Below are 26,758 nucleotides of genomic sequence, written 5' to 3'. Positions count from 1 at the left end.
ATTTTGGGTTGCAAGAAAGAAAAAATCCTGACAATGACTGATATATTTGAGATCAGGACAACTCTGACTACACACTGACCCAAAATCAAATAATTGTATCATTTTAGAGTATTTAAAAGTTAAAGTTAAAGATCTTGGGAACATCCAGGAGCATCTGGTTGGTCGTTCTCAGTGCTTTAACTGGGATATGATGATGCAGGAGTTCTGCTAAATAAGGTGACACCAGTCCATTTAAAACTTTAAAAGCCAGCAATAAAATCTTAAAAGTAACTCTGAAACGGACAGGAAGCCAGTGGAGAGAGGTCAATACTGGTGTTATGTGATCACACTTTCTTTTACCAGTTAGAAGACTAACTGCAGACAACGAAGAGACGATTGTTCTACACCCACATACAAAGAATTACAATAGTCTAACTGAGAGGTAATAAAAGCTCTTAATAATAGTAATAGTAATAATAATATAAACCATATGACATCATGTCTGAGGACACGCAGTGGACCAATGGGGAGGGGTTTTGGAGGAGGGGCAAGACATTATGCCACCAGTCCAAAGTAAGTGTGTAGTCAGGGTTCAGTCATTGTCAGGATTGTTTTTTTTTTCTTGCAACCCAAAATCAAAGAATAAAGCAACATCCCCCACAATTTAGTGGAATGTTATAATTTGAAAGGGACATGGATAACATGCTTTATGCTTCCTGTGAATATAATCCAATGAATCTAATTTCCATAAATGTGAATGAATGATTTCTGTACACTCCCTGTGTTAACACCTTAATTTGAAAACCGCACGTAGTCACCTGTGTATCCTTGCGTCAAGTAAGACGCAGTTTGATAAATTGTATCGTATTTGGTGTGCTCGGGTGGAATAAAGATATCACAGCCTCTTTTCAGGACAGAGTTTCATCCTGCAACACTTGTCTTTAGACAATGAGACATGTAACAGAATAAAGTCTCTAACTTCCTGTTAGCTCGCGCTGGGCCGTTCCAATACATTTACCGTAAAGGCGAGAATACGCACGCACTCCAAAATTTAGGGTCGGCTGTTGCGAGTGCCGTCCCGACCGCAGCAGCGGAGGAGGAGGAGAGGACCGCAGCGGTGTAAAACTGTAGAAGTATCGTCTTTACGCTTCACTACACGGACAGACGTCGCAGCTGGATGATCGTATAACCAGATTAGAGCTCATCTCGATCGGCTGTATCGCGGTTTTCTCCGCAAAACAACCGACATCGGCACAGGCTGACTGAGTCGCACCTGACACGGAGCATGGACAACAAAGCCTGATCCAGCACTGCGCCGTGCGGCAGCGAAGCAAACCGAGCCAAGCTGCCGAGGAAACCTCCAACAAACTCATTTATCTAAAAGCTTTGTACTGCACACAGAGACGTTGCTGTTGCATAAGGAGGTTTGTGTGCACGAAATTTAGTGTTTGGACTGCCACATATCGCCTGTCGCAGGCCGTTTCGGTCCGATCCGTGCCGTGCTGGTTTAATTATAGTAGCGACACTTGCTTGCGCTCTTACTTTGGCTCGGACATCCATCATTACACGATATTTTTAAGGGTCGAGGATCGCTCAGGAAAACATCAGGCCTCCATCGGCGGTTTTAATAATTTAATAATCCTTTGTGGACACAATCACACACATCCAGATCGGACTAGTTTGATGGTCGCCGTCAGCAACCCTGTGTGTTCAATGTTCCCTTAAAACAAACAGGAGAATTATGTGGGTCAGTCCCGAAGATGTGTTACTGGCGGGCGCATTATGGATCACCGAGAGGGCGAATCCATATTTCATCCTCCAGAAACGAAAGGGCCACGGAGGTGGAGGCGGAGGACTGGCGGGTGAGTCCCATCTTTCTGTGGTCACGGATGAACAACAAACAATATTTATTTAAAATTCAGAGATAAGCGATGATGAAAAGGTGATTGAGTGACAGCACGTCAGGTGGAGTGTGTTTTGTTGATGATGATGATGGACATCAGGAAACACATGGACGGGTAATGTGAGGATCACGTGACTAATCAGCTGTCACAGGTGGCCTTTCACCTGAATGTGCCTGTTAGTAAAGAAGAGTTAAGATCTCTGTTTAAGGCCTAATAATTGATGTATTCAGATCCTTGTCAGCCTGAAATAAAGGAGGCCAAATCAAGTGTGATAACAACAAAGTGCAAAGTGCATCACGTATCTAAATTCATCCATAAAATATTATAGTACAAGACAAATGAGGTGTCTTGCAGTTGGAGTATACTTATTCCTATCTGCTAGGAAAATCTCAATTTAAACATTACAAACAAACAAAAAAACAATAGCAGACTAGGGTCACTTGTGCAGCTGCTAATGTCTGTGGAGTCTCAACAACAGTGAATCCACTGTGTTTGACCACCAGCCAGAGACATGGTCTGTTTGCTTGCTCATGCTGAATCATTCCCCTTCTTCCTTCTCTCACTCCTCCTTTCTCTTGCTTATTGCATCCAAAATGGGTCAAGCAGCAGCAGCAGCAGCAGGAGGAGGAGGAGGAGGAGGAGGAGGAGGAGGAGGAGGAGGAGGAGGGGGGACAGGTTATGGAAATCACTGGCTAAGGTTCACAGCTAACAGCCGACTGTCCTGTTTTCTATTTTACGATTTTTGAAATTTGGTTCATTTCTTGACCTGGATTCAGCTGGTTGAAGACAAAACTGAGCAGATCTGGTTACAACGTGTGACACTTCCTCAGGCTTTACAGATGAGATACTGTTGTGTAAATAAGGAGGATGATTAACAAATGTTGATACATGAAAACCTCCATTGTTCAGGTCCTGAATTTATATCTGGTGCAGTCATTTGTGCTCAACAAGCAGCCAAATGTCACCAATCATAGCAATAGAAATCAGGATTATTGTTATTGCTTTTGATTCAGAGCTGAACTGAAAAAGATTTATCTATCGCTGAGAGATCAGTGTTGATTAGCTGAGTTTCTGTTCCCTCCTCAGATTTTCTCACTGTGCGTCAGTCAGTGTCACTGCTCATTGAGCTCTAACACCAATAACTATGACAAGAGTAAAATCTCTGCTGTTGAGGACCAGCCTGACTTAGAGTTGGCTGATAAGGATAAAAATCTTCTATGATATTCATTTTATGTTACAGTATTGATATATATCGATTAAAAAATGTCTCCTGAGACCCCTCATCATAGGTTGCATGTCAATGAATAGAAAGCCGTTCAATTGAAGAATGATTGTCCCTTTGATTTGAGTTCTGATGAGATAAAACTGTCAAGTATTTCACAAGAAAAGAACAAAACGTAGAGAAAAATCCAAAAACAGACATTACTTTATGTTGCAAAATTTTGTTTTTTATTTCTCATACCTATAGTTATCCTGCGAACCTTTAGATTCATCTTGTGAGCCCTTGTGGAGGTCCAGACCCGCAGGTTGGGAACCACTGATAAAGCAACAAACATATTTGAGAAAAAATCTGATGGAAATGTCTGTTTTTAGTTTCTTCAGAGATTTAAATATATGATAAATCAAGGTATTGCATAACATTAATGCAAAAATCTAAAAACTAAAACAGTAGCGACATAATCTCTGATGGTATAAACATTTTTATTGTTTTACGGTTTATATCAACATATTTCCCAACCCTAGTCTGCCTAATAAAGGCACAAAGTAAACAGTAGCTTTTTGGCAGGTTCCAGACTGAACATACAACAGACTTGGGAACAAATTTAGGAAATAATATTAGTGATTTGATCCTCTGTGATATAAATAATTCAAAATTATCTGGTGAGTTCTTTCTGTGGCAACACAAAGTGTGCTAAGTGGTGCGAGGGGATGATGTCATTGTTATGTAAATGCTGAGCTTGCTGACTTGTACTGTGTGCCAGTTGGCACCCAGCGCCCAGCAACACTGGCTCTGTCCACAAGCTTTTCTTCCAGAGACAGGGGAAGACATCAGCAGCTCAGGCACAAATCTGCATATTTCGTTTAACTGGGGGTTCGAGCTCTAATGTCTGAGCTGGCAGACAGCCTCCGAGTTCTCGGTGAAAAATGTCAAATGTGTGTTTTGCTTTTCTCCACCAGATCGCTACACTACAGGCTGGCAGCATCATTAAACATCAGTACAGAGTTGTAGAATTTATGACAGAAAAAGTAAGAAATACTCCGGAAATGGTGAAGGATCTGATGTGCTCCTCCCTCATCTTTTTAACGCATAATAATAAATGGAAGCTGGGTGTCCACAAGTTACAGATTACCCAGAAACCCCTGAGGCTGACAAGTTAAACTGGATCCTGCATAAATTCTTTGTTTTCAAAGGTGTTTAACTCCTCATCAGTTCCTTCTTAACTCCCTTTCACCTCATTTATCTAAACAAACCGCATAAAGGATTTATCTCCGAGGCGTCTTTGGAGCCCTCGAGGAGTAACTGTAGTTTTCCTTTTAAGACTATAAAGGATAATATAGATGTTAAATGATGTTCATACCAGTTAAGAATGTTCTCCTTTCACAAAATGGTAATACAGCTGTCAGTATTCTTCCAATCGCTGCATGTAGATACAGTTTTACCTAACAAAGAGCACTGCCCAGTCGAACGTTTAATGTCATTTGCATATAGAGTTAAAGCCGCTAGTCTACCAGCTTCTAACTGTCACTGAGTCTTATCTTATACTTCACACGCTCAGTTCTTATAACCGAGTTTGCATGCGGTTGGGGTGTTTTGTAGAGAGAGTGCAGAGAGGAAGCTGGAAGTCTTAAATCCACACTCTGAATGTATCTATAAATATGTTGCCGATGTCTTTCACCGAAGAAGAAAATTGAATAATACTGTTTTCATCAGAATCAAAATAAACTCAGAAACAGGCCACTATGTCACTTTTTGCATAACTGTACACAGTGGTGCTTATAGCAAAAAAAAAAATTGCACAATAATTCGAGTCATAGTGCAACATATTTCACAATCCAACTGGTAATTACTGTATGTTTGGAAGTGTGTCATGTCAGAAAGATACTGACCCTGTTCTTTGTCAGCTAATCGGTTATCTTGAACTTTATGACTCGTGCTTTATGTCGGTTGACTTAGAGGTGTTGAGAAATGGTGGAAAACACTTTTAATCACAAATGTGGATGCACTGAAACTTGCATGTGATGATAATGATGATGATCCAGGCTTGTCTCGGATTCCTGTTATCTGAAACAGTATTGATTAGAAGTCTGGGAGAGATTGTGGTCCTTTGTGTGCTGAATGCAAACATCCTCCACCAGCAACCACCCCACCCCCAAGCAGATATTTTTATTGGCAAAAAGAGGATACAAACAAATAAACAAATGAAAAAACAACATGTAGCTTTTCTCTCATGCTGTTGGTTTGGTTTCCTGTTCTTTCACTGAGTTTAAAACACTAATGTTACAGAGAAGAAGATCTGTTTTGATCTTAAAATAGGGAGCTTATTGTGGTTTTGTGTCTGAGTGGAGAGAAGCACAAAAACATCACATGATTTTTTATAGCCTGTTCTGTTCAGAAGGAGACTGTTCACTATGAGGAGTTTTCCAGCCACCCAGAGATGATAAACAGAACATCTACCATTACAGCTGCTTTGTTTCTGGCCTTGTGTGTTTCTTTGTTTTGTTGGCTGTGCAACCCACTCAATCAGTGTGTGTGAAAGGAAATTTATCACTGTAAAAGGCAGAGGTGTGAGTCGGAACATGCCGTCACACGGGTTGCCTGTTGAATAACAACAACAACCAACTCAATGTTCTCTACATATTTATATGGATTTTTTTTTTTAAAAATGTTTGAAAAACACCTGAATCTACACAGATGTGAATAAAAACTAGCTTTCCTACTCTCTGTTTTGGTTTCCACTTACATAAGTTTGACACAAGGAGGTAAGAGGATGGATGTTAAGTGGTCTTACACCCTCCGTGGTCTCCTTTCTTGTGCGCAACCCCCGAGTTTCCTGCGTTAAACCTCAGCGTGCATGTCGTAGGCTGAACCATTCATTACATGCAGTGTAACGAAAGTTGAAAAATCGTCGCTTTTCATGTATTTTCACCGCAAGACTTCAGGAAAGAACTGAAGACACTCGTGTTCGCATTGATTCAACACATCCTCATAATGAAACGACCACATAGGTCGATTGTACCTGAACTCCAGAATCACTAGTAGGAGCGTTTTCTAATATGCCGCCTCTATTGGCAGTAATTGTAAAAAGTAATTCTGTTTTATGGAGTGACTGTTTAGGTTTTGACACAAAAAACACATGGTTAGGTTTAGGGAAAGATCACGGTTTGGGTTAAAATGATCACTTGAGACATGGTGTGGGTTAAAGTTACTTCCTAAAAGTTACACAACCTCCATCATGGCAACAGCAAACAACACGACAATCGAAGTTACAGTTTTTAAAAAGGTGTCCCGACTCGTGGTTGGAAGCAGGAGGTGAACAGTCGTCTCCTGCAGCTAATTCCACTTTCTGACATCTATTTATACGGAAATTTGACAGCTTTATATTGACATCATCTGACCTGTGTCATTTCCCCGAGTCACGATTACTGCAACTGCTAGATGGTGGAAACTTCAGGTTATTTTTGCGGGTTGAATTTTCAATCTATACTCTTGTTTTTTGCTTGTGAGGACGGGCTGTTAGATTGTTTTTCTTAAGCATTCTTACAGGGAAACAAAGCTTACTGGAAAACGCATATAAGCCCTCTCTGAGGTCAACGTGTGAGCAACTGTTGCACTTTAGCTATTTGTAGTGCTGTTATGACTGCTGAACCTTGTGATTTTTCTTTTTGTCAAAGGGGAAGTTGTCTTCACACCAACAAGTTGTTTGTTTCTCACAAAGGCACTTCATCAAGCGTCAGACTGTATTATCTCATTAGTTTTGGTGTGTTTAAGACTCCACTCAACTACAGCTGATAGTCTGTTTTATTGAATTTTTTAGCCCTGTGGATACAGTTAAGTAACAAATACAAGTTAATATTTTATTTCTTTATTTTTGTATGTATTTCTCATGACACATGACAGGAAGGCAATCAATACAATTTAGCATGGTAGTCACCTGTTCCTCAAGGCCTAAGTCGCTTTAATGCTGTTTGCTTTAACATTCATCAGAACAAAATGGTGAGAGGAACTGATATGTTCAGTATGACAAGAGGAAATAGGGGGTATATAGATATAAGGAAGGCAGAGAGGATAATGACAAGTAAAAGTAGAAGGGAGAAAATATAGCAAAGGATCCAGTCCAAGGTCTTTTAATAACATCAGAAACTATGTGATGGAAGTTCAGTGAGTCTGAATCAGACAGAGATACTTCTTTCAACACTTCTGTCTTGCTTATTTTCCTCTGAAAACTCTGAAAACATTTCAGTTTCTCTGACATGTCTCGTTTCTTCTCTCTATCCTCCTCCCCCTCCTCCTCTCTCTGTGTGACTCACTCTGTGTTTGCCCTGATGAGCTGCTGAACAAAAATAACCTGTCTCTCTCATGGCAGTTGAACCTATAGCTACTCTGAAGCCGGGAGAATATTAGCTACAGCTACAAGGGCAGAGCTCATCAACAGCCTATAGCACAGGGATGCTCAATTGCTTTGAAAATGGTATCAACATTGTAGTATTGCTAACTGGTTTCCAAATAGAAAGTAATTGATGTACTTCCTTCTAAAAGGTTTGCAAGTCATAAGCTATGAACATGACCGTTTGGGTTGCTAGGTTGTGAAAAATGGCAAGTCATTAACAAGGTCAAGTAATTTAATATTTTAATAAATCATTAATAAAGGATTTGTATAATAACCCATCAAGTCTGCTGTTGTAACTGTTAATAAACTGATGAAAATGGGCTGTGGTCCAGATGCTTTGTAGCTCTTTTACAGGATGTAACTGATCAAATTTTCTATTGTTGGGTCAAGGAGCTAGCTAAAAAGACAAAGATGGAGGAAGATTACTTTAGCCTGACATTGTGTTCATGCTAACTGATTTCTTGTTGGGAGCAGGATTATTTTGTTTTGTTTTGTACTAACCAATTACCAGTAAGTGAAGCATCCGTCCCACCAATGTCATGTTTATTTGACACAGCAGCTGCTAGGAGCAGTTAACGTTTTTTTCATGTTAATTTAAGAGTCGTTATCTCTGTATGTGGACTCACAGCATGACACGCTTGTCGCCATTTTTCTTGTATGCGGCCTGCTTGCTAGCTGGCTCTGCAGGAAGATGCTGTCAACGTTCCCTAATCTCACCTACAAAGCTCTGATTGGTCGATTGTTTCTCCGGCTGGCGGAGACGGCCATCAGCGGGTGCGATGCCAGACTTAACAAATCAGAGATGTGGGTGTCGATTCAGAGGTCTGGAACCAGAGTAAAACAAACAGAAGCCAAAAAGATTTTTCTTTTCACAGCCTGGTGAACTAAAAGTGGTTCTTAACAGCAGATTACATAACCGGTTAATAAACCATTAGTAAATTATTTATTAACCATTAAGCTATTAGTTAAAACCTTTTATAAAGGATGAATTATTTAGGAAGTGCAACCCTGATTCTGTTTTTATCTAATCTGACCTGCTCTAAACATAAACACATTTTTCTTTTTGTCAATACCATGCAGCTCTAGTGAAGCTTTACGGTAGTATCACACTGCAGAGACACATCTTTTATAAACTAGTTTTTTCCATTACATTATACATGACCTCGTTCACTGTGGCACCGTTTTTCTGTGAGGCAAACAGCAGAATCACATTTCTTCTTACAGGTTCTTTCATCCTCTTTCACCCAATTAACCTGTCAATTAGTTTCACACTGCCTGTTCTTACTGCTGAGCTTCTATTATCAAAATCACATGAAGTCGTAAATAGCCCATCACACATTTAGCAAGTCTAACAAGTAAACAAATGCATTAATGCAGAGCACTGACATTTAAGCCACAGGATGTTTTTATATGCTCAAATTTTAAACCACAAGACCTCATGGGTTTCCCCTTCCTTTTAAGCATAACAACATGGTCTAAAACTATTAAAGCACTTGATTTGTTAGGCATCTCACAAGGCCATTTATGACTTTGGTGATACCCATGAACATTTGTCTGTAGGTCTGTTGTTTCACAGCTGACCAAATTTATAAGTTAAGTTCATTTAAACGAGTTTGAAGTTGGAACAACACAGTAAGTTCTTTATTTAGCCTCTGTGAAAAGACTGAAGTTTATTTGTGTTTCTCAGTCTTTAATCAAAGTATTTTTGTCTCTCACAGGTTTGCTGGTGGGCACCCTGGATGTTGTCCTGGACTCGAGCGCTCGAATGGCCCCGTATAGGATTCTGTACCAGACTCCTGACTCTTTAGCTTACTGGATCATTGCTCATGGTATGCACACTTAAACTCACAATTTAGGGATACAGGTACATTTCAGGGAAGGCCCCTCTGTTGTTTTCACACCCCTGCACGCCCCACCCCCCAGCCACCGCACACAACACATGATGTTGAAACATCCTGCCTTTTTCCATGTGTGCTGCCGAATGCCAAGCATTACATCATGCCCCGGTGGTTTTAAAGAGCAGGATTACAGGATACAGGGTGCCGGAGTCGATGCTCAAATATATGTGTGTGTGTGTGTGTGTGTGTGTGTGTGATTTGCCCGCTTATCACTTGATGGGGTTTCATTATGATTTCATATCATCTGCTGGTTTTCACACAATAATGTAATCTCCATAATCTGTGGATGCAAACTGACATTTGTGGTCTCCTGTTTTTATGGGTGAGAGTGCTTAGTAGACAGTCTGTGGCAGTAAATCATGCAAATTAGGAGCCGCACACCAGACTGATTAGAATCAGCACTCTTTTTTTTTTTTGTCACTGTGATGTGTTATATCCGGTTTTTTTTACACTGGATATAAAATTACCTCAACCTTGACAGTTCCAACACAGAGCTAGGGCTGCATCTATCAGTTATTTTGAGTCTACTGGTGAAATTTTCTTAAAGCTCCCAGTTGAAAGTCGAAGTGCTTGTTATGTCCATCAACAATCACACAGAGATATTCAGTTTACTATCATGCAGACAAAGAAAAAAGCTGGAACCAGTTAATTTTTGACACTTTTGCTTTAAAAATGACTTAAACAATTAATTGATTATCAAAAATGTTGCTTATTCATTTTCTGCTGATCACCTTTTAAAGTTAAAGTCAAAGTGAGCTTTATTATCATTCAAGACCACACAACAAGGAGTGCAAAGCAGAACAAAGTTGTTTTTCTCATACTTCAATGTGCAAAACAATTAACATGAATAAGACAAACTAGGACAGTAGACATGAGCCTATAGACATGCGCAATGTGCGTACATCTTATTGGTAAATTGACTATTAATTTCAGTCCTACACAAACCATTTGGTGAAAAATAACCAAGAGAGAAGAATCTGAGGCACCTTGAAGATATAAATAAGTTAAAAGCCTTCACTGGAAGCCAGATTTTGGCCTCAGACTCTGATAATGTTTGTGTGCTGAACTCCGTTACATTTACACATGGACGTGTACAGTTGTTCAGTAAAGTATCATTTGAATGCTTTATTTACATATATTTACATACAGTATACAGTATGTGGGATTTCAAGGGCAATAGCATGCAACCCACAACATTTGGGAGTGCATAGAAACAAATCAAGATGATGCTTAATCAGATTACAATATTAGTAACGAAGGCTGTAATTAGTTGTAGTTTGTCAAATGTCATTAAGATGGGACCCTATTTAGATGCTGTGGCAAAGTTGAATTTATTTGGAGATATATGTAATATGTGTACAGTAAATTTTGAATATGAGATGAATATTATTTGTGCTGCCCATCTGAAATGGAGGCCTACAAAAGACATGAAATGGCAATGGCTCCCCTCTTCCCCTCCCTCTCCACCCCTCCCAGTTCTCCTCAGCCCAGAGATAGCAGGAGATTGGAGCAGTCTTGAAGACATGGCTAATGCAGTAGATGTGCACTCACTGAAGGGCTGTTTGCAGCAGTGTTGAGGGATAATGGTCCACAGTGGCAGCCATTACAGCAGTCAATTTGTCCTGTGGCCGGAGAAATCTGTTTTAACCTTACTGCTTACTGATAACAATAACAAATTGGTCATTTTAGTGTTGCTGTTCAAACATGGAAAAGAAGATACACATTTCATTTTACTCTTTGTTGAACTCATTCTTTTGCCATCATTGGCATGAACCCGACCTAAAATAGGCAAACAGGGTCTCTTTAATTGTTTAAAAATATAAACTAACTCTCGTAAGAAAAAGGTTGAATCGTTGCATAGTATTTGTTATAGAAATGAATGTGTGATCATAACCACAGTTTAGTACCACTTATTTCTGAAACATAACACCTTCAGTGCTCTGACTTCCCCTCCTCTGCAGGAACCTCCCGTAAAGAGATCACAGAGCACTGGGAGTGGCTGGAGCATAACCTGCTGCAGACTCTCTCCATCTTTGAAAATGAGAATGACATTACCACCTTTGTCAAAGGAAAGGTCCAGGTAACTACCCATCTTCTACAATTAAAAGAACACAGAACATAGAGCACATTACATACTTTTATAAGTTCTGGGTCAAACAACAGATTGAAAGCTCTACATCAGATATTGTCAAGTATACACCATAGAGCGAGCAAGTAATATAGTGTATATAGACATAAACACATTGACTGAGGTTGTTGTTATCTGCAAGAGTCAATCCACTTGTAGACTGGACCAATCAGAGCAGTGCTGAGTAACACTGATACATCTGTAAGAGGACTAAGTATTTTAATACTTGGAAAAAAATGACAAAAAGCAAAAAGATGGAAAGATATAGAGGGGAAAAAAAGTTTTAATAGAATGTAGAAACAAGACTAAGAGTCTACGGCCGCTTTGTGAGGTGCTTTAAGCTAAATGCTAACATCATGCTAACAATACCTGCTGATGTTAAGCATGTGTAATGTTTACCATGTTCACCATCTTAATTTAGCATGCTAATATTAGCTAAGTAGCACTAAACACAAGACAGCTAAGGATGATGGAAATGTTGTTAGTTTTGTCAGTATTGTATGAATCACAATTTTTTATGAGGGTGACATGAATCTATGTAAAGAATTTCATGGCAATCCATTCAATAGTTGTTGTTATATTCCCATCTGGAACAAAATAGTGGATCAACTGACATTTCCATCTCTGGTACGTGGCTAAAACTTAATTATTGCATGTTAAATCTAACACATCACAAAAAATCAGTTAAATACAATACATGAATCAACACAAATTATCCAATTAACTAGAAACTTCTACATAGAAAAAATGTAAATAGATAGAATATAATAATGTGGAATTAGACATCTGTGTTTTTACTTAAAACATCAATCAAAATACTGCTGTTGCTCCTTACTTTAAGTCCTAGTTTTCATGTCCCAGCTCATTACCTTCTTTTGTCTGTTTCCATCTTGCTGCAGGGCATCATTGCAGAATACAACAAGAACCACGACGTCAAAGAGGACGACGACACAGACAAGTTCAAGGAGGCCAGCGCTAAATTTCGTAAGCTGTTTGGGATGCCCGACGAGGAGAAACTGGTCAACTATTACTCCTGCAGCTACTGGAAGGGCAAAGTTCCACGGCAGGGATGGCTCTACCTCAGCATCAACCACCTCTGCTTCTACTCCTACTTACTAGGAAAAGAAGGTTGGATATTTTCTCTTTTTTTCCCCAACCTTATTTCTACTGATATTTCCAAGCAATATCAATCAGTGGACTGACATAGACAACACAGTCATTGCAGGATCTTGCAATGACATACTGTATGTAATGGGTTACATCCTATAGGCACATTAAGTGTATATGGTCATCTTTCTTCCAGTATTTTAATTATTGCTTATATCGTAGTCTTAAGGTAAAGGTCAGATACAACATAAAATTTAATAATTGACATTTGCAATCGAGTCCTTCTTGGTTAAGGGGTTTGTCTGCAGCTATTTCCATTTCAATGTGATGCCTTTTTCAGTTAGTAGCACGCAAATTTCAAAGAGACTCTCGTCTTGTTCCATGAATTTATCTGGGATTTTTGCCCAGGGATAATCTGATAAAAGAGCAATCAACTTCTATTCCAAATACTTTTATTATTTGTTTGGAATCCTTGACGATATGCTTAAATCAAAGGACAAGCCCACAAAATGTGAAAGTGATCAGACATTTTTTTTAACAACACAGCCTACAGCATTGGTTTTGTCCGTGAGAAAACATTTGTATAAATTTCAGCTTTGGAGTCACAAGAAAACAGATTATGTTCTTCCAACAGATCTCTCACCACGGCTAGATTTGGTTTGCCTTTGTCTAACTAGACTAAATATTATTCTAATCTTTTTCTCAGATATCTCCAGGCCTGATTCTGTCTCCCATTTCTCTCTGACATGGACACAAATATTTAGTTTCTATTATACTGCGTAATCTTGATATTAGATGGTGTGTTGTATTCCTCTGTGAATAGTCGACTAAATTAAGTTAACTATCCTCCATTTGTTTAATTTCTTAACTAAAATAGTATCTGACTTGGAAATATCTGGAGAAGTCTTTTTTTCAAGGCTCTATGTCTTTGAGAATCCAGACTATTGTGACAAGTCATAGTAAATAAGCTGTCACACCCCTCTCTACTCAATGCTTAAATGGCATATAAAGACCAGAGGGCTTATATTGCATCACATGACCATATTTTTGCATGCTCACCATATCTTGATGGCTACCTTAGACCACGTCTTATATCTGATATCTCTATCTTAATGTCTCTCTTTCCCTGTCAGCCAAACTGGTGGTGCGTTGGGCAGATATCACCCAGCTGGAGAAGAGCGCCACGCTCCTGCTGCCTGATGTGATCAAGGTGAGCACACGCTCCAATGAACACGTCTTCTCCGTCTTCCTCAACATCAATGAGACCTTCAAGCTGGCGGAGCAGCTGGCGAATATCGCCATGCGTCAGCTCCTGGACAACAAAGGCTTTGAACAGGACCGCTCGCTGCCGAAACTCAAGAAGAAGTCACCCAAGAAGGTTTCAGCACTCAAGAGGTAAGAGCTGATGAAGAGCAGGAACGCTTATGCTCATCAATAAAAAATGCTGTTCATATATGTTTACGACATGCGGTCGATTGAACATTAATGTGTTATAGCATAGTGGTTGGTTATCCAGATAATTCAGGACAGAGGGTTGAAAGTCTAAAACAGTGACGCAAGTTTGGGTGCAGAAGCACAACACCAATGTATTATGAAACACAAGGGTGCAGTGATTTTAAGCTCTGGTGGGTCTTTGTGAGCCCTTAAAAATGGCCTCAAATTTTGTTTATTCAACCCATTTTATGTAATCATGACTTAGTTTCCCTGCAGTGTAGCGTTACATCTGGGGTTGTGCGATTGTTGGTCTTGCGAAACACTTCACTGTGTCTACACAAACACTTCTTTGTCTGTATCTTCATACACTCATCCATCTTGCATAACATTTGGAAAGGAAACCGTCCACTGGGATCTAATTGTTGAAAAATTGTTGAAAGGTTTTTTTTTTGTTTTTTTTTTTTACCTTTTCTTTCATCACCTTTTTGCCATATAGACATTATAATTATGCTAATATCTGGATGACTATTTTGACTATTCCAGCCTCAATCCAAGCTGTAACATTATATATTTGTATGTTTGTGCAGAAGTCTGTCATCTAATACAATTCTTGCTCTCTGCATCCTTTAGGGATCTGGATGCGAGAGCTAAGAGTGAGCGTTACCGGGCGCTCTTCCGTCTGCCCAAAGATGAAAAACTGGACGGTCACACAGACTGCACCTTGTGGACTCCCTTTAACAAAATGCACATCCTGGGACAGATGTTTGTTTCCACCAACTACATCTGCTTCACCAGTAAGGAAGAGACGCTATGTAGCCTCATCATCCCCCTACGTGAGGTGGGTCGTTCTGCCTAAATGTTTATTTGTTAACAGCTTGTAAGATGGTAGATTTAAGTGTTATTATACCTGGAAGACATAAAGCACTTGCATCTATAAAGAGGCGCACACACCCATATACACACATAATGCAGCTGTCAGGCTGAATCACGATCCATTTTACAGCTCTGGATTGGGTCTTTGTAAATTCATAACTTATTTTGTGTTCAAACTCCTTTCTAAGATTGTAGTGAGTTTCAACTTGTGATTAACGCAGTCGTGTTGAACCTTGAAACTTAGAGGGTGTCAGACTTTATAATGTATAACAGTTGCTAGGGGACATCTGTAGTGCCATCCAATCAAAAGCAATCAAGTATGTAAACAGAAAGTCACTGTAGCGTCACAAGCTGTAACATAACTTCCTTTTTTTATTCCTATACTATATGCATACATGGAGAAATACATGTTTCAGAGTTAGTAGTATTTATGCAATTCAGATCGAGCAGGATAACGCAACTTAACCAACTTTACTTGGTCATTTTAATCAAATTTTTTGTAACTCGAAGTATATTGTGTTATTTTTGTGAAAAGTAATTTTAAATCTCCCCAATTTACACAGTTTAACAGCACTGCGATCAAATATCCCTTACCTTCAGTCCAAATGGGTTGTATATTAACAAGCTAACGCTAGCTTTGTTAGTTGGCTAGCTAGTGCTAAACAGTTACACCTGGTACCTGTAAATATTTAGTAACAACTAACTCTCTATGTAACAAGTGCTTAATGAACATAGTCATCACAGCTGGTTACTATGGTCTTTCTTCCAAATGATTCCTCTGAGACTGAGATTGTGAATGTTCCCCAACGTCTTCCAGGTGACCATTGTGGAGAAGGCAGACAGCTCCAACGTGCTGCCCAGCCCGCTCTCCATCAGTACCAAGAATCGTATGACTTTCCTGTTTGCTAACCTGAAGGATCGAGACTTCCTGGTACAGAGGATCTCCGACTTCCTGCAGCAGACCACCTCCAAGATCTACCTCGAGAGGGAACTTACCGGCAGCCTCAACAGCTCAGATGACGAGGTAAGAATTGTTTGATGTGTTCCTGATGGTTATCCAGCAGGTTTATCCCCCAGGAATTGAATTTGTTTCTTAAATACTTGGTTTTTATATTAAATCTAGAAAATAATCGGAAAGATTGTACATAGTGGTGCTGACAGTGTCCATTTAAAAGCTCCAAAAGGCTAAAGATGGCATGTGTACCCTCTAGGTTTACTCCCAGCATGGATCCCTGCTCTCCAGCAGCCCGCAGCACAGTTTGGGTTCAGAGAGTGAGCGAACATTTAACCTTAACGACAGCAGCGTGCCCACGGCCACACAGGCCCTCATGACTATGTACCGCCGCCGTTCACCCGAGGAGTTCAATCCCAAGCTGGTGAGTTAAATTACACTCTGTCAAGAACAATCAAAAGCATTTAATCTCATCAAGCGTGGAACGGTGCGTAGTAAGGCCTTGACTAATAACATTCTGCTCCGTTCTGCTTAAAGGCTGGCAATTTCCAGTTTCACAATTTCACAATGTGTGGGCTAAATTTGTATATTTTTTACACTCAAAGTTAAGCTGCAGCAAATAAAATACTGAAGCTAGAGTTGTGGTTTTTGATGATTCTACATGAGCTACTGCATCTCACAAATTTATTTCCTTCTCTGCTCAGGCGAAGGAATTCCTGAAGGAGCAGGCCTGGAAGAACCACTTCACTGAGTTTGGACAGGGGGTGTGCATGTACCGCACTGAGAAGACGAAGGAGCTGGTCCTCAAAGGGATTCCTGAGAGCATGAGAGGGGAGCTCTGGCTGCTATTCTCTGGTGAGGGAGGCCTAAAATACACATGAGCGAGCATACAGCACTGCAAATGATTCAGCCTTACACTGCACCTAATGGGACCACACCCTGTATACTACGTGCTCGCACTTAAGAACAACACCACATGATACATATTTTATGCAAATGTAATTAATCCACAGAATCCTATGGAGGAATACACAATGGAAGAACAAGATAAGGATTTTAGGAGCTGATGTGAGACATGAATACTCAGATATGAAGTTACATCTTTTTAGTTTCTCTCAAACATTTCATACAAACTGTTAGATATATTATTTTCCTCTGGCATAAAGCTGCTCTTATGTCACCACCTCCCTGCCCCCTTTAGAAATAAGCAAAATCATTTATTTAAAATGATAAAATGATCACATTCACTACTCTCATCCTCTGTAACCCTTAAAAAGCAGCAGACAGTTTAATGGTTTCCAACCATTTTGTCTTGTGGACCCTTATAATGTCCACTTGTACCCCTCATGACAAGAACTGTTGAGCATTTTTTTCTTCTCAGATTGTTTCATTTTAAAGACCCCTTGAGACAAGACAAAAAAGTAATTACACCTTAGAGAAAAGTCTTAAAAAAATAAACATACTCTTTGAGGGGATCCTGACTCCCATGTTGGAAACCACTGGTTTGAGCTGAGAGGAGAGTTGAAGAAAAAAAATAAAGATTAAGATAAAGCAGTATATTTCTAATGTTATGATATTATACTGAACTTCAAATATGAACTTACTGTGTCTATATGCACAAATTATTTTAGAAAGCAATTTGGGCTACTTTTAAAAACATGTTTTCATTATTAATTTCTGTTGGTTTCATAGGTTTTAAACTAGTAAATTAAAAGACTTGGTCATGTCAGGATACATTTTACTGACAACTGTAATGGCACTATTGTAATCATCATGCTGACAACAGAATTTCTTTTGGAGGAAATGGGGTTTTAAAGATTCACTTGAAGTGAATCTTTTTTTTTTTTCCACGAGTGTCTTGATACAAAATTATAAACCTATCCATCAAACATTATCTGAACTGGAAAGTTTCCATTACCTGTCAACTATACAGAGAACCTCGTAGCTTTTGACTCTTGTTCTTTAACAACACGCTGCATATTCAGGTATGCACAGGCCCCAGATTTTCCTGTTTACAAGCACAGTCATGTGCAGCTTGTACTCACCCTCACCTGATGAGAGCCGGGTTATAATAACAGCTCCTCGCTTTCTCCCCTGTCACCTACTAATGGCACAGTCTGCTTGTTGTCATAGCTGCATTGTGTTCACCTTAGTCACACTTACCTGCACTCTCTGAAAGGAGTTTCCTTTACACTAATCTTCCAGGAAAAAGAAATACCATTCTCATTCGAAACACTCAGTTGTTGCCTTAATAGTGTCTATATTTAGACCAAACAGTATAAAAACCAGTTTGGTGAGCTTCTCTTCCCGGGCATGTCCCACTAACATGTTTACTGGTAATGGTGAGTAAAACACAGTTATCTCAATCAAGTCGTGGACTGATATGAAAATATCTGTCTTAAATATTTATGAGTGAAGTTACTCATGTAACCCAGTGAATTTGTTATCAGGTCTTTATGGTGTGTAAATAACAAATAGCAGTGTCATTTGACTAACGGCCCATTTGTTAATGTCTTTGTTTACTGCACATTTCCCTTCTGTCATTTCACTTTATTTAACATTTATTCAGCCTTTTCACTCTTTTAAGCTACAACCATTACTGTCTCAAAGCTAGCTTGAAATCAGCAGCTACTCTCTTTTTTTAACAGAGATACCAAAAAAAAAATATTGTTAAGCAACTTTTGTGAGAGGTGGTGGAGTCTAGCATTTCATAACAGTGTGCACAATGATATGCAAATACTGCAATACACGATGACATAATTGTAAAATTGAAACTTAGATAAAATCAGTTTAAGGTTTTGTGTTTACTAAAATGGGTCATGTAGTTTACCACACTGTAAGAATAGCTTTGAATGAAAGCATAACAGATGTAGTATTCTGACTGTGTGTAGACGTTAACAGGAATAATGTAAATGTAATGTAGTCAAGTGGATGGAAAAAACCCCACTAATATTATCTTAAAGTTCATCTCACCAGTACAATCCTTAATCCTTATTTTGTCCGTTTATGTATTAAGTTTTATTGGATAAGGGTTGGACGTAGAGAAGAATTAAATGACCACTTGATCTTTTAAATCTAAACATATGCTTTCGTAGAGTTATTAAAATTATTGAAAATTACTTTGTTGCACTTATGAGTTACAGAAGTAATGACATCCTCGTATATATCCTGTGATAGATACTGTACATCGCTTTTTTTGGAATATTGGTTTACACCTTTTAAATGTTTTGTGTTTTTAGGGGCGATCAACGAGATGGCCACCCACCCCGGTTACTACGAAGACCTGGTGGAGAAGTCGATGGGCAAATACAACCTGGCAACAGAGGAGATAGAGAGGGACCTGCACCGCTCTCTCCCCGAGCACCCTGCCTTTCAAAACGAGATGGGCATCGCTGCCCTCCGCAGGGTCCTCACCGCATATGCATTCAGAAACCCCAACATTGGATACTGTCAGGTTACACACGTTCTTGTTTTGATCCACATGAACTAGCAGAAAACTGGCAGTCTGTGACAGGATTTTTTTTTTTTCTTCTCCCCAGGCCATGAATATTGTGACATCGGTTTTGCTGCTCTATGCCAAAGAAGAGGAGGCTTTTTGGCTGCTGGTGGCGCTCTGTGAGAGGATGCTACCCGACTACTACAACACAAGAGTCGTAGGTCAGTATTTTCATATTGTTATGGGATTGTGGGTGTTTAATTGATGCTCTCAAATTGATGAAAAGTTCAAATATCTGTATGACCATCTTAAACTGATTTATTTTGCACCTTTGCATAGTCTGACACTTTTCTGTTTGCCATGATTCTCTTTTTCTGCCTTCTTGGCAAGGTCTCTCTTGAAAAAGATTGATTTTAATCTGAATGAGACATTTATCTGCTTAAAAAAAGGAAAAGAAAGAAGGATCTTATTCATTTACCATCCACCTCCTCTTCCCCAGGAGCTTTAGTCGATCAGGGGGTGTTCGAGGAGCTCGCTCGCGAGTACGTTCCCCAGCTATACGACTGCATGCAGGACCTAGGGGTCATCTCCACTATTTCGCTCTCCTGGTTCCTCACCCTCTTCCTGTCTGTCATGCCGTTTGAGAGCGCGGTGGTGGTGGTAGATTGCTTCTTCTACGACGGCATCAAGGTCATCTTCCAGCTGGCGCTGTCCGTGCTGCACGCCAACATCCACCAGCTGCTGGGCTGTAAGGATGACGGCGAGGCCATGACTGTACTGGGCAGGTAAGGAGAGGCAAAAAACATCAGATATCATTGTTTTTGGATATTTAGATTGTCTTTATTGGTCTCAGTCTGAGTGACAAACTCTTCCTACAGGCCTGATTTTTTTTTTTTGGTATTATATCTTCCAACTGTTTGCGTATTGTAGGTACTTGGACAGTGTGACCAATAAGGACAGCACCCTGCCTCCCATCCCCCACCTGCACTCTTTACTGACAGACAACGGAGAACCACATCCAGAGGTCGACATCTTCAAACTGGTCCGCAGCTCCTATGAGGTATTTGACCTGGGTGATACTGTAATGACGGCTGATAATGTCTACCTCTGTGTTTCGTCTCAAGAAACAAAACAAGACCAATATGAAATGTTTAAAAATGCCTCTAATGGAGCTTTGCACACATCTGTTAGTTGGATTCTTTAAAGATGCACTGATGATTTATGAGCGTGTGACTCCACAAGTCCTTCTGTTTGTCTGCCCAGTTATCTGTACATTTGTCATCTATTTGTTACATTTTTTCTAAAGGAAGCCATTATATTATTGTTGTCACAGCTTTCAATAAGATGCAGTGTGCGTTCAGTTTATCCCATTTTAATGTTTTCATGTTGAGAGGCCCATATGGATTCCTCTTTGCAGTCAGTCTGTACTGTAAATGTTTTTGTAATTCTTCAATAAATCTTGATTATTGTCTCCAGTCATCCTTGTTGTTTCTAACTGTTTCTTGCTCTCCTTTTTGTTTAAGAAATTTGGCTCCATCCGTGCAGATGTGATCGAACAGATGCGTTTCAAACAGAGACTGAGGGTCATCCAGACTATTGAAGATACAACAAAACGCAATGTGGTATGAACCTACTGACTCACTATTATAAATACTGGAATAGGTTTGAAAAAGTAAGCAAGTACAGTCAGATTTACCAGTTGTATTTACTAGAATTTTCTTGCTGGCTCTTTTGTGCACTTTAAAAGACTCTAGTCTGCAGGTCAAATTAGATTTGAGCAATGAAGAAGAAAGAATTCTAGTGATTATTAGATATTCTGCTCCTTCTTCACACGTATTATACAGTTATTCTCTGTTTGTTTTACTTAATGTATTTATATTGTGTTTCAGGTCAGAACTATTGTAACAGAGACTGCCTTCAGTATTGATGAGTTGGAGGAGCTCTTCGTGCTCTTCAAGGTGAGTTACAGCTTCGATATTCTCGTTGTGAGACCTTGTAAAAGCACCTTCTCACCCTTTGACAGCATTTGTGGACCTCCAGCTTCCACTTACAGTCGTGCTGCCACGCTAAAGCTTTAAGTACAGACAGGAAGTCGATGCGTCATTTGGTCTCTAAAGAGAAAAATTAAATGGTAATGTTTTGACTATTTTTATCTAGCATAAGCTATTCTCCTGTGCTGCAAGCCTGTAAAGATTAATTTACCACTTTATCAGTGGCAGTGTTCATACTGATTGAGATTATTATTGGTTGTTTGTTGGTTAAGCCTCATTTTCATCTTTAAAATTGGCCTCATTCAAACGCAGCAAAGAGCTTTGTCCTCATCTTCTCTACAGTTATGTTTTTAATTCTTGGATTTGATTGCATATGATCTCCTAAAGTTTCTACCCCACTCTCTCTTTCTCTCTCTCCAGGCAGAGCATCTGACCAGCTGCTACTGGGGCGGCAGCAGCAACCCCACAGAGCGCCATGACCCCAGCCTGCCCTACCTGGAGCAGTACCGCATCGACGTGGAACAGTTCAAAGGCCTGTTCAACCTGCTGTTCCCCTGGGCCAACGGAGCCCACTCAGACCCCCTGGCCGTGCGCTTCTTTCGTCTCCTTGATCAAAACGGAGATGCCCTCATAAATTTCCGGGAGTTCATCAACGGCCTTGGTAGGTACAGAAAGGTTGTGTGTGCGTCCTTGTAAATACTCGCTGTTTAGTTGATAAGTGGATGCTTTTTGTGTGATGATCTTTATTTGAGGTAGTATTGTACCCAAGATGATGTATCACTGTTGGCGGCAGTTCAGATGTGTTCAATCTCTAAAGGCTGCTGGTGTGTTGTAGGTGTTCTGTATCATGGCGACCTCACTGAGAAGCTGAAGCTCCTCTACAAGATGCATGTTTTACCTGGTGAGTGTGCATTGATGCAGTTCACTCGTCCTTGAAAGTTCGTCTTTAGGGAGTTACATAATATATTTCCTTCCAAGGGGAGCAGGATTAACAGCTGTAGAGGGTAGAGACGGTTGAGTGAAGGCTGTGAATGAGAGAGAATAGAGCACACTTTGTATTCTTTAGTCTCACTTCACTGGGCAATTCACTTTCTCAGGATTTGTCTTTGTCAGCATGTTTCCAAATGAAATAACTGGCATTAATCAAAACTTTAACTATTCACTGTATTTTAAATTCAGTTTGTTGTGTGGCCTGGCTTTCAATTAACATTTTGGCAACCTGGTGACATGGTTTTTGTTACCATCAAAAGTAACTTTATGTTCATATGTCATTGTAAAATGTATTAAGGTTGTATATGGTTGGATTAAATGAAAAATTAAATGACAAAAAAATGGTTCACATGATGTTTTCATATGCAAAGTTAAATTTGGACAAATTCTTTTCCATCAGAGTTCACTCATGAACAGGAAGAGCCTGACTCTGCCTTTGAGGCCACTCAGTACTTCTTTGAAGACATCACTCCAGAAACATCCATCGGTAAGGAGTTTAACTTTATTATAATTTATTATTTATGTCACTCTCAGGAGTATAACAACATCAATCACTGGCCTTCATGGAAATGCTGTTTAAAAATGATTGTGCAGGTATTTCAAGAAAAGCTGTTTCAGCCAATACGACATCAAGACACCATATTCTTCACTTGTGTAAATATGAGTTGATTGTGTGTGTGTGTGTGTGTGTGTGTGTGTGTGTGTGTGCGTGCGTGCGTGCGTGTGTGTGTGTATATGTATATATATAGGTTGTGCTTTGATGTGCAGTTTGCAGGAAATGCAGCTCCTTTCTGAGGAGTTGATCGTGTTTTATTTGAAATGGACGTCTTAATTAGCTTTTAGCAAATATTCACTTCCACTAGGTGACATGTTGATTATAGCAGGAATATAATCTTCATGTTTCTATTGACAATAAGACCTCACACTGCACAGCTACAATTTTTGTTGCTGCCACATGTCAAGCCAATTGTTGTGCTCATACTCCTGATAAAATATGGTGCAGAATTGTTGCTATTCATAATACTGAGCACTTGAGCTCGTTATGGTCTTTGTATGAGAGTAGCTTGTTTTTGTGGTTATGAGTGCATGACATGACTTATGGGGGACGATGTGGTTGCATTAGTTTTGAAACCACAGGTATCGCCTGCAGCCTGCTTTGTGCATGTTGACAGTGTTAAGAGCAGATGCACATAAACAAACGTATATACAAATTAAATTATGCGTGTAAGGCTCGAGCCTGCAGGGAGTATCTTGTTTTCATTTACTGTGATGTTGAAGGAATATGCAGAGGAGAGAAAAACTGCCTCAAATGCCTCTGTTAATCTGACAGCTCTAAACCTGTGAACAAGTATCATATGTGTTACAGTGTATGGAAATAACTGCATTTGATCAAATGTGATATCAGAGACTTCGGAGGCTCTGATGTTATGGTGTTATACCACATTAGGCAGTAAACAGTGAACTGTCAGGGGTGTAGAGAAGTAGAGCAGAACCAAGTGTATAATATACAATATGCTTGTCTTCAAGATATAGAGGATGCTTCTAAGAACAAATCAGCACTGAATGTTCAGTCAAGCTACTGAAAATGAATAAATCTAACAGTCTTCTTACAGAAAATGTTCATTTTGATAAATGTTTGATCTCAGTCATCCTCCTCTCTCCTCAGGCCAGGACTCAAAGTGCAGAAGTGAGAAGGATGATGGCTTTGTCAGAGTTACATTCAAGACTGAAAAAGGTAAGCAACATAGTCACATTTATTACAAAAATATTATAAACACCTGAGTATAGAGATGTAATGCAGTGTATTATATAAACCTATTAGCTTAAGATGAACAGTGAGATGTTTGAGCTCATCTAAGGAGCATACAGTTCAGGCGTGAAATTGCCCTTGGTCTTGATCACCAACAAACAAGTTTTTTGTTGGGTCAAAAAGAACAAAAAAAGAGGCTTAATTCCTCCTTTTTGAACAACTCACAGTAAACAGTATATCTCAATGAAGCTATAAGCATACACTTAGAGTGAACCTTATTTATTATGCAAAACACTGATGTTAAAGGCCACGTTCTTATTTACTAGTGAAAATGCCATTTATGTTATCATTTCTACATTTTTAAATAGATTTCTCTTAAATCATAACACAGGAATCAGAAAAGAAATTGGTCTCTTTATTACAACATAATGTAATGTGAGTTTATGATTAAAATACTCCTTTATGTTAATATTATAACACATCTTTGTACATATCACAGTGAAGAAACTGAACACTCCTGATTACCGTCATTACCTGAAACTGTGGAATCAGGAGACGAAGCCTAAACTGGAAAACACAAAAGACCTTCCCAAACTGAATCAGGTAAGACTTTTACTCTCTATACGATGTTGATATACAGTGTGTGTAGAAGAAACTCAGTGGGGTATAACTGACCTCATGTTTTTTCCTTCAGAGTCAGTTCATCGAGCTTTGCAAGACTCTCTACAGCATGTTCAGCGAGGATGTGGCGGAACAGGAGCTCTATCACGCCACAGCCACAGTCACCAGTTTGCTGCTGGAAATGGGAGAAGTGGGCAAGCTCTTCTCCTCTGGTAGAAAGGACCACAACCAGGAAGGCAAATCAGAGCCGAGCATGTGTATGGGAGATCCCAAAACCTCACAGGAAGCAGGGCCTGATGACGTGTTCCAGCAGCGGGATCAGGAAGACGCCTTTGTTTCTGCAGGTCTGGAGAACAAGCCGAGCCCCTGTGAGGAGGAGAAAGGGGACGAAGGCTGCGAGCAGCTGCCACCTATGCAAGACATCAAGCTGGAGGACTCGTCTCCAAAAGACACAGGCACGTCATCCGCCATGCTTATTTCTGATGATGAAACCAAAGATGACACATCAATGTCATCTTACTCGGTGCTCAGCGCAGGCTCACATGAGCTGGATGAGAAGCTGCAGTGCGAGGACATTGCAGACGACACGGTGCTGGTGCGCAGCGACAGCGGGTCCAACGGTGAAAGAAGTAACCGGCCTCACGGCAGCGGACCTCACAGCCGAGGGCTGCCTCACAGCACGAGCATCGATAAAGACTGGGCCATCACGTTTGAGCAGTTCCTGGCCTCTGTGCTCACTGAGCAGGCCCTGGTGCATTACTTTGAGAAGCCAGTGGAGGTGGCCGCTCGTATAACTAACGCCAAGAATGTGCGTAAAGTCGGGCGCCCCCTGCTGTCATCAAGTGACTATGAGATCTCGCTATCCGGCTGAGGCCTCTAAGGAGATTTCACACAGAGACTTGTGCTGTTTTAAAAGGGAAACATGATTATCAGTCATTGGTGTAAAAACGTCTCAGTGGGTTTTAGAGGCTGATGAAGGTAAATGTAAAATGTGTGTGTATGATAGTTGAATGAATGTGACCAAAAACTGCTCTTAGCAATGTATTTTATCAGATGTGAAAGACTTTTATTATAACAATCACTAGATTCTGCCCAGCTAAGAGGAAACAGCACATTAATATTAAGGTTTGCTCAGATGAAATCAGTGTGTACATGTAGTAGCTGTACTTTATAAGACATTATGCATAGGTGTTAATATTGTAATCTCTAGTACTCTTAGACTATAGATGTAAATGTCCACAGATACAGTACAGGTTCAAACTGGGATATTAAGAGTCTACGTACGATCACCTAAAATTATATCTGGTCAAACTATTGCTTCCTTACTTTAAATCCTTTTTTGCTGCTAATCAATACTTTTTCTTTAGTTTCTGATCAAATGACAATATGGGAAAAAAAAACTAAACAATGCTGTGAAACTTCAAAAGGAAAGTGAAATTTCAGGTGTTATTGTATAAATTGTTCTTTTGGCTCCACACGACTTTGAAATGATGTTTCACTTTGGCAAATCACATTTGCCTTTTTCACACACAAATATATGACCTTCTACATATTCACTCCGCAAAATAATGTGCCCTGTAAATGTTCTAGTTATTTTTTTCAAATTATTATTGGTAATAACAAACAACTATAACAATAATGGAAAACGTAAAAATTACACAACCACTGACTCAAATCAAAACAAGTCATTTCTCATCTGTTACGATGGGCAAAAGCATTTTTGATGGTCCAGGAATTCAAAGGAAAGTATGTTTGTGCTACAAAATAATTACACTAAAAAATGCTGTTGTATGAAGAGCCTGCTCGTTCTTTGTTTACATCATCATGTGATCCACTAATATGTATTTGCTTGCCTTTTGCGTAGCTGTTGTCTGCACTCCAAACTGAAATGTTGGCCTTTTTTAACATGTTTTTACCTTCTTGCTCTGTATATGATTACATTGCTGTTTTTTAAGTTGTTTTTATGTGAATAATTTTTATTTTATATGTCCATTTGTCTATGCTCTGGATTCTGATGCATTGAGAGTCACTCCATCGAATTAAAATTACAGTATGACCAATTCAACACTGCACAGTCACAGTACAA

The 26,758-nt window shown here is 39.6% G+C and overlaps 1 protein-coding gene across 1 annotated transcript; it reads left to right on the top strand.

The window, feature by feature from the left end:
• The first annotated feature begins 1,027 nt into the window (after window positions 1–1,027).
• tbc1d9 (TBC1 domain family, member 9 (with GRAM domain)) lies at window positions 1,028–26,758 on the top strand. The gene is made up of 21 exons (XM_067584915.1): window positions 1,028–1,841; window positions 9,211–9,321; window positions 11,352–11,470; window positions 12,418–12,646; window positions 13,759–14,020; window positions 14,690–14,897; window positions 15,750–15,956; window positions 16,144–16,308; window positions 16,589–16,739; window positions 19,124–19,338; window positions 19,424–19,541; window positions 19,820–20,105; window positions 20,251–20,380; window positions 20,844–20,942; window positions 21,210–21,278; window positions 21,732–21,972; window positions 22,147–22,212; window positions 22,702–22,788; window positions 23,968–24,036; window positions 24,551–24,654; window positions 24,746–26,758. The coding sequence occupies exons 1-21, from the start codon at window positions 1,721–1,723 to the stop codon at window positions 25,541–25,543; spliced, it is 3,855 nt and encodes a 1,284-aa protein (XP_067441016.1). The 5' UTR covers window positions 1,028–1,720; the 3' UTR covers window positions 25,544–26,758.

Source organism: Thunnus thynnus, chromosome 3 (assembly GCF_963924715.1).
Source record: "Thunnus thynnus chromosome 3, fThuThy2.1, whole genome shotgun sequence".
Lineage (NCBI taxonomy): Eukaryota > Metazoa > Chordata > Actinopteri > Scombriformes > Scombridae > Thunnus > Thunnus thynnus.
This window is presented reverse-complemented; position numbering and strand designations above follow the sequence as displayed.

Coding starts and splice junctions, on each gene's coding strand:
- tbc1d9 (XM_067584915.1), top strand. CDS start 1,721: ATGTGGGTCAGTCCCGAAGATGTGTTACTGGCGGGCGCATTATGGATC. Junction 22,213..22,701: donor CAAGATGCATGTTTTACCTG/GTGAGTGTGCAT, acceptor CTTTTCCATCAG/AGTTCACTCATGAACAGGAA. Junction 24,655..24,745: donor ACCTTCCCAAACTGAATCAG/GTAAGACTTTTA, acceptor TTTTTCCTTCAG/AGTCAGTTCATCGAGCTTTG.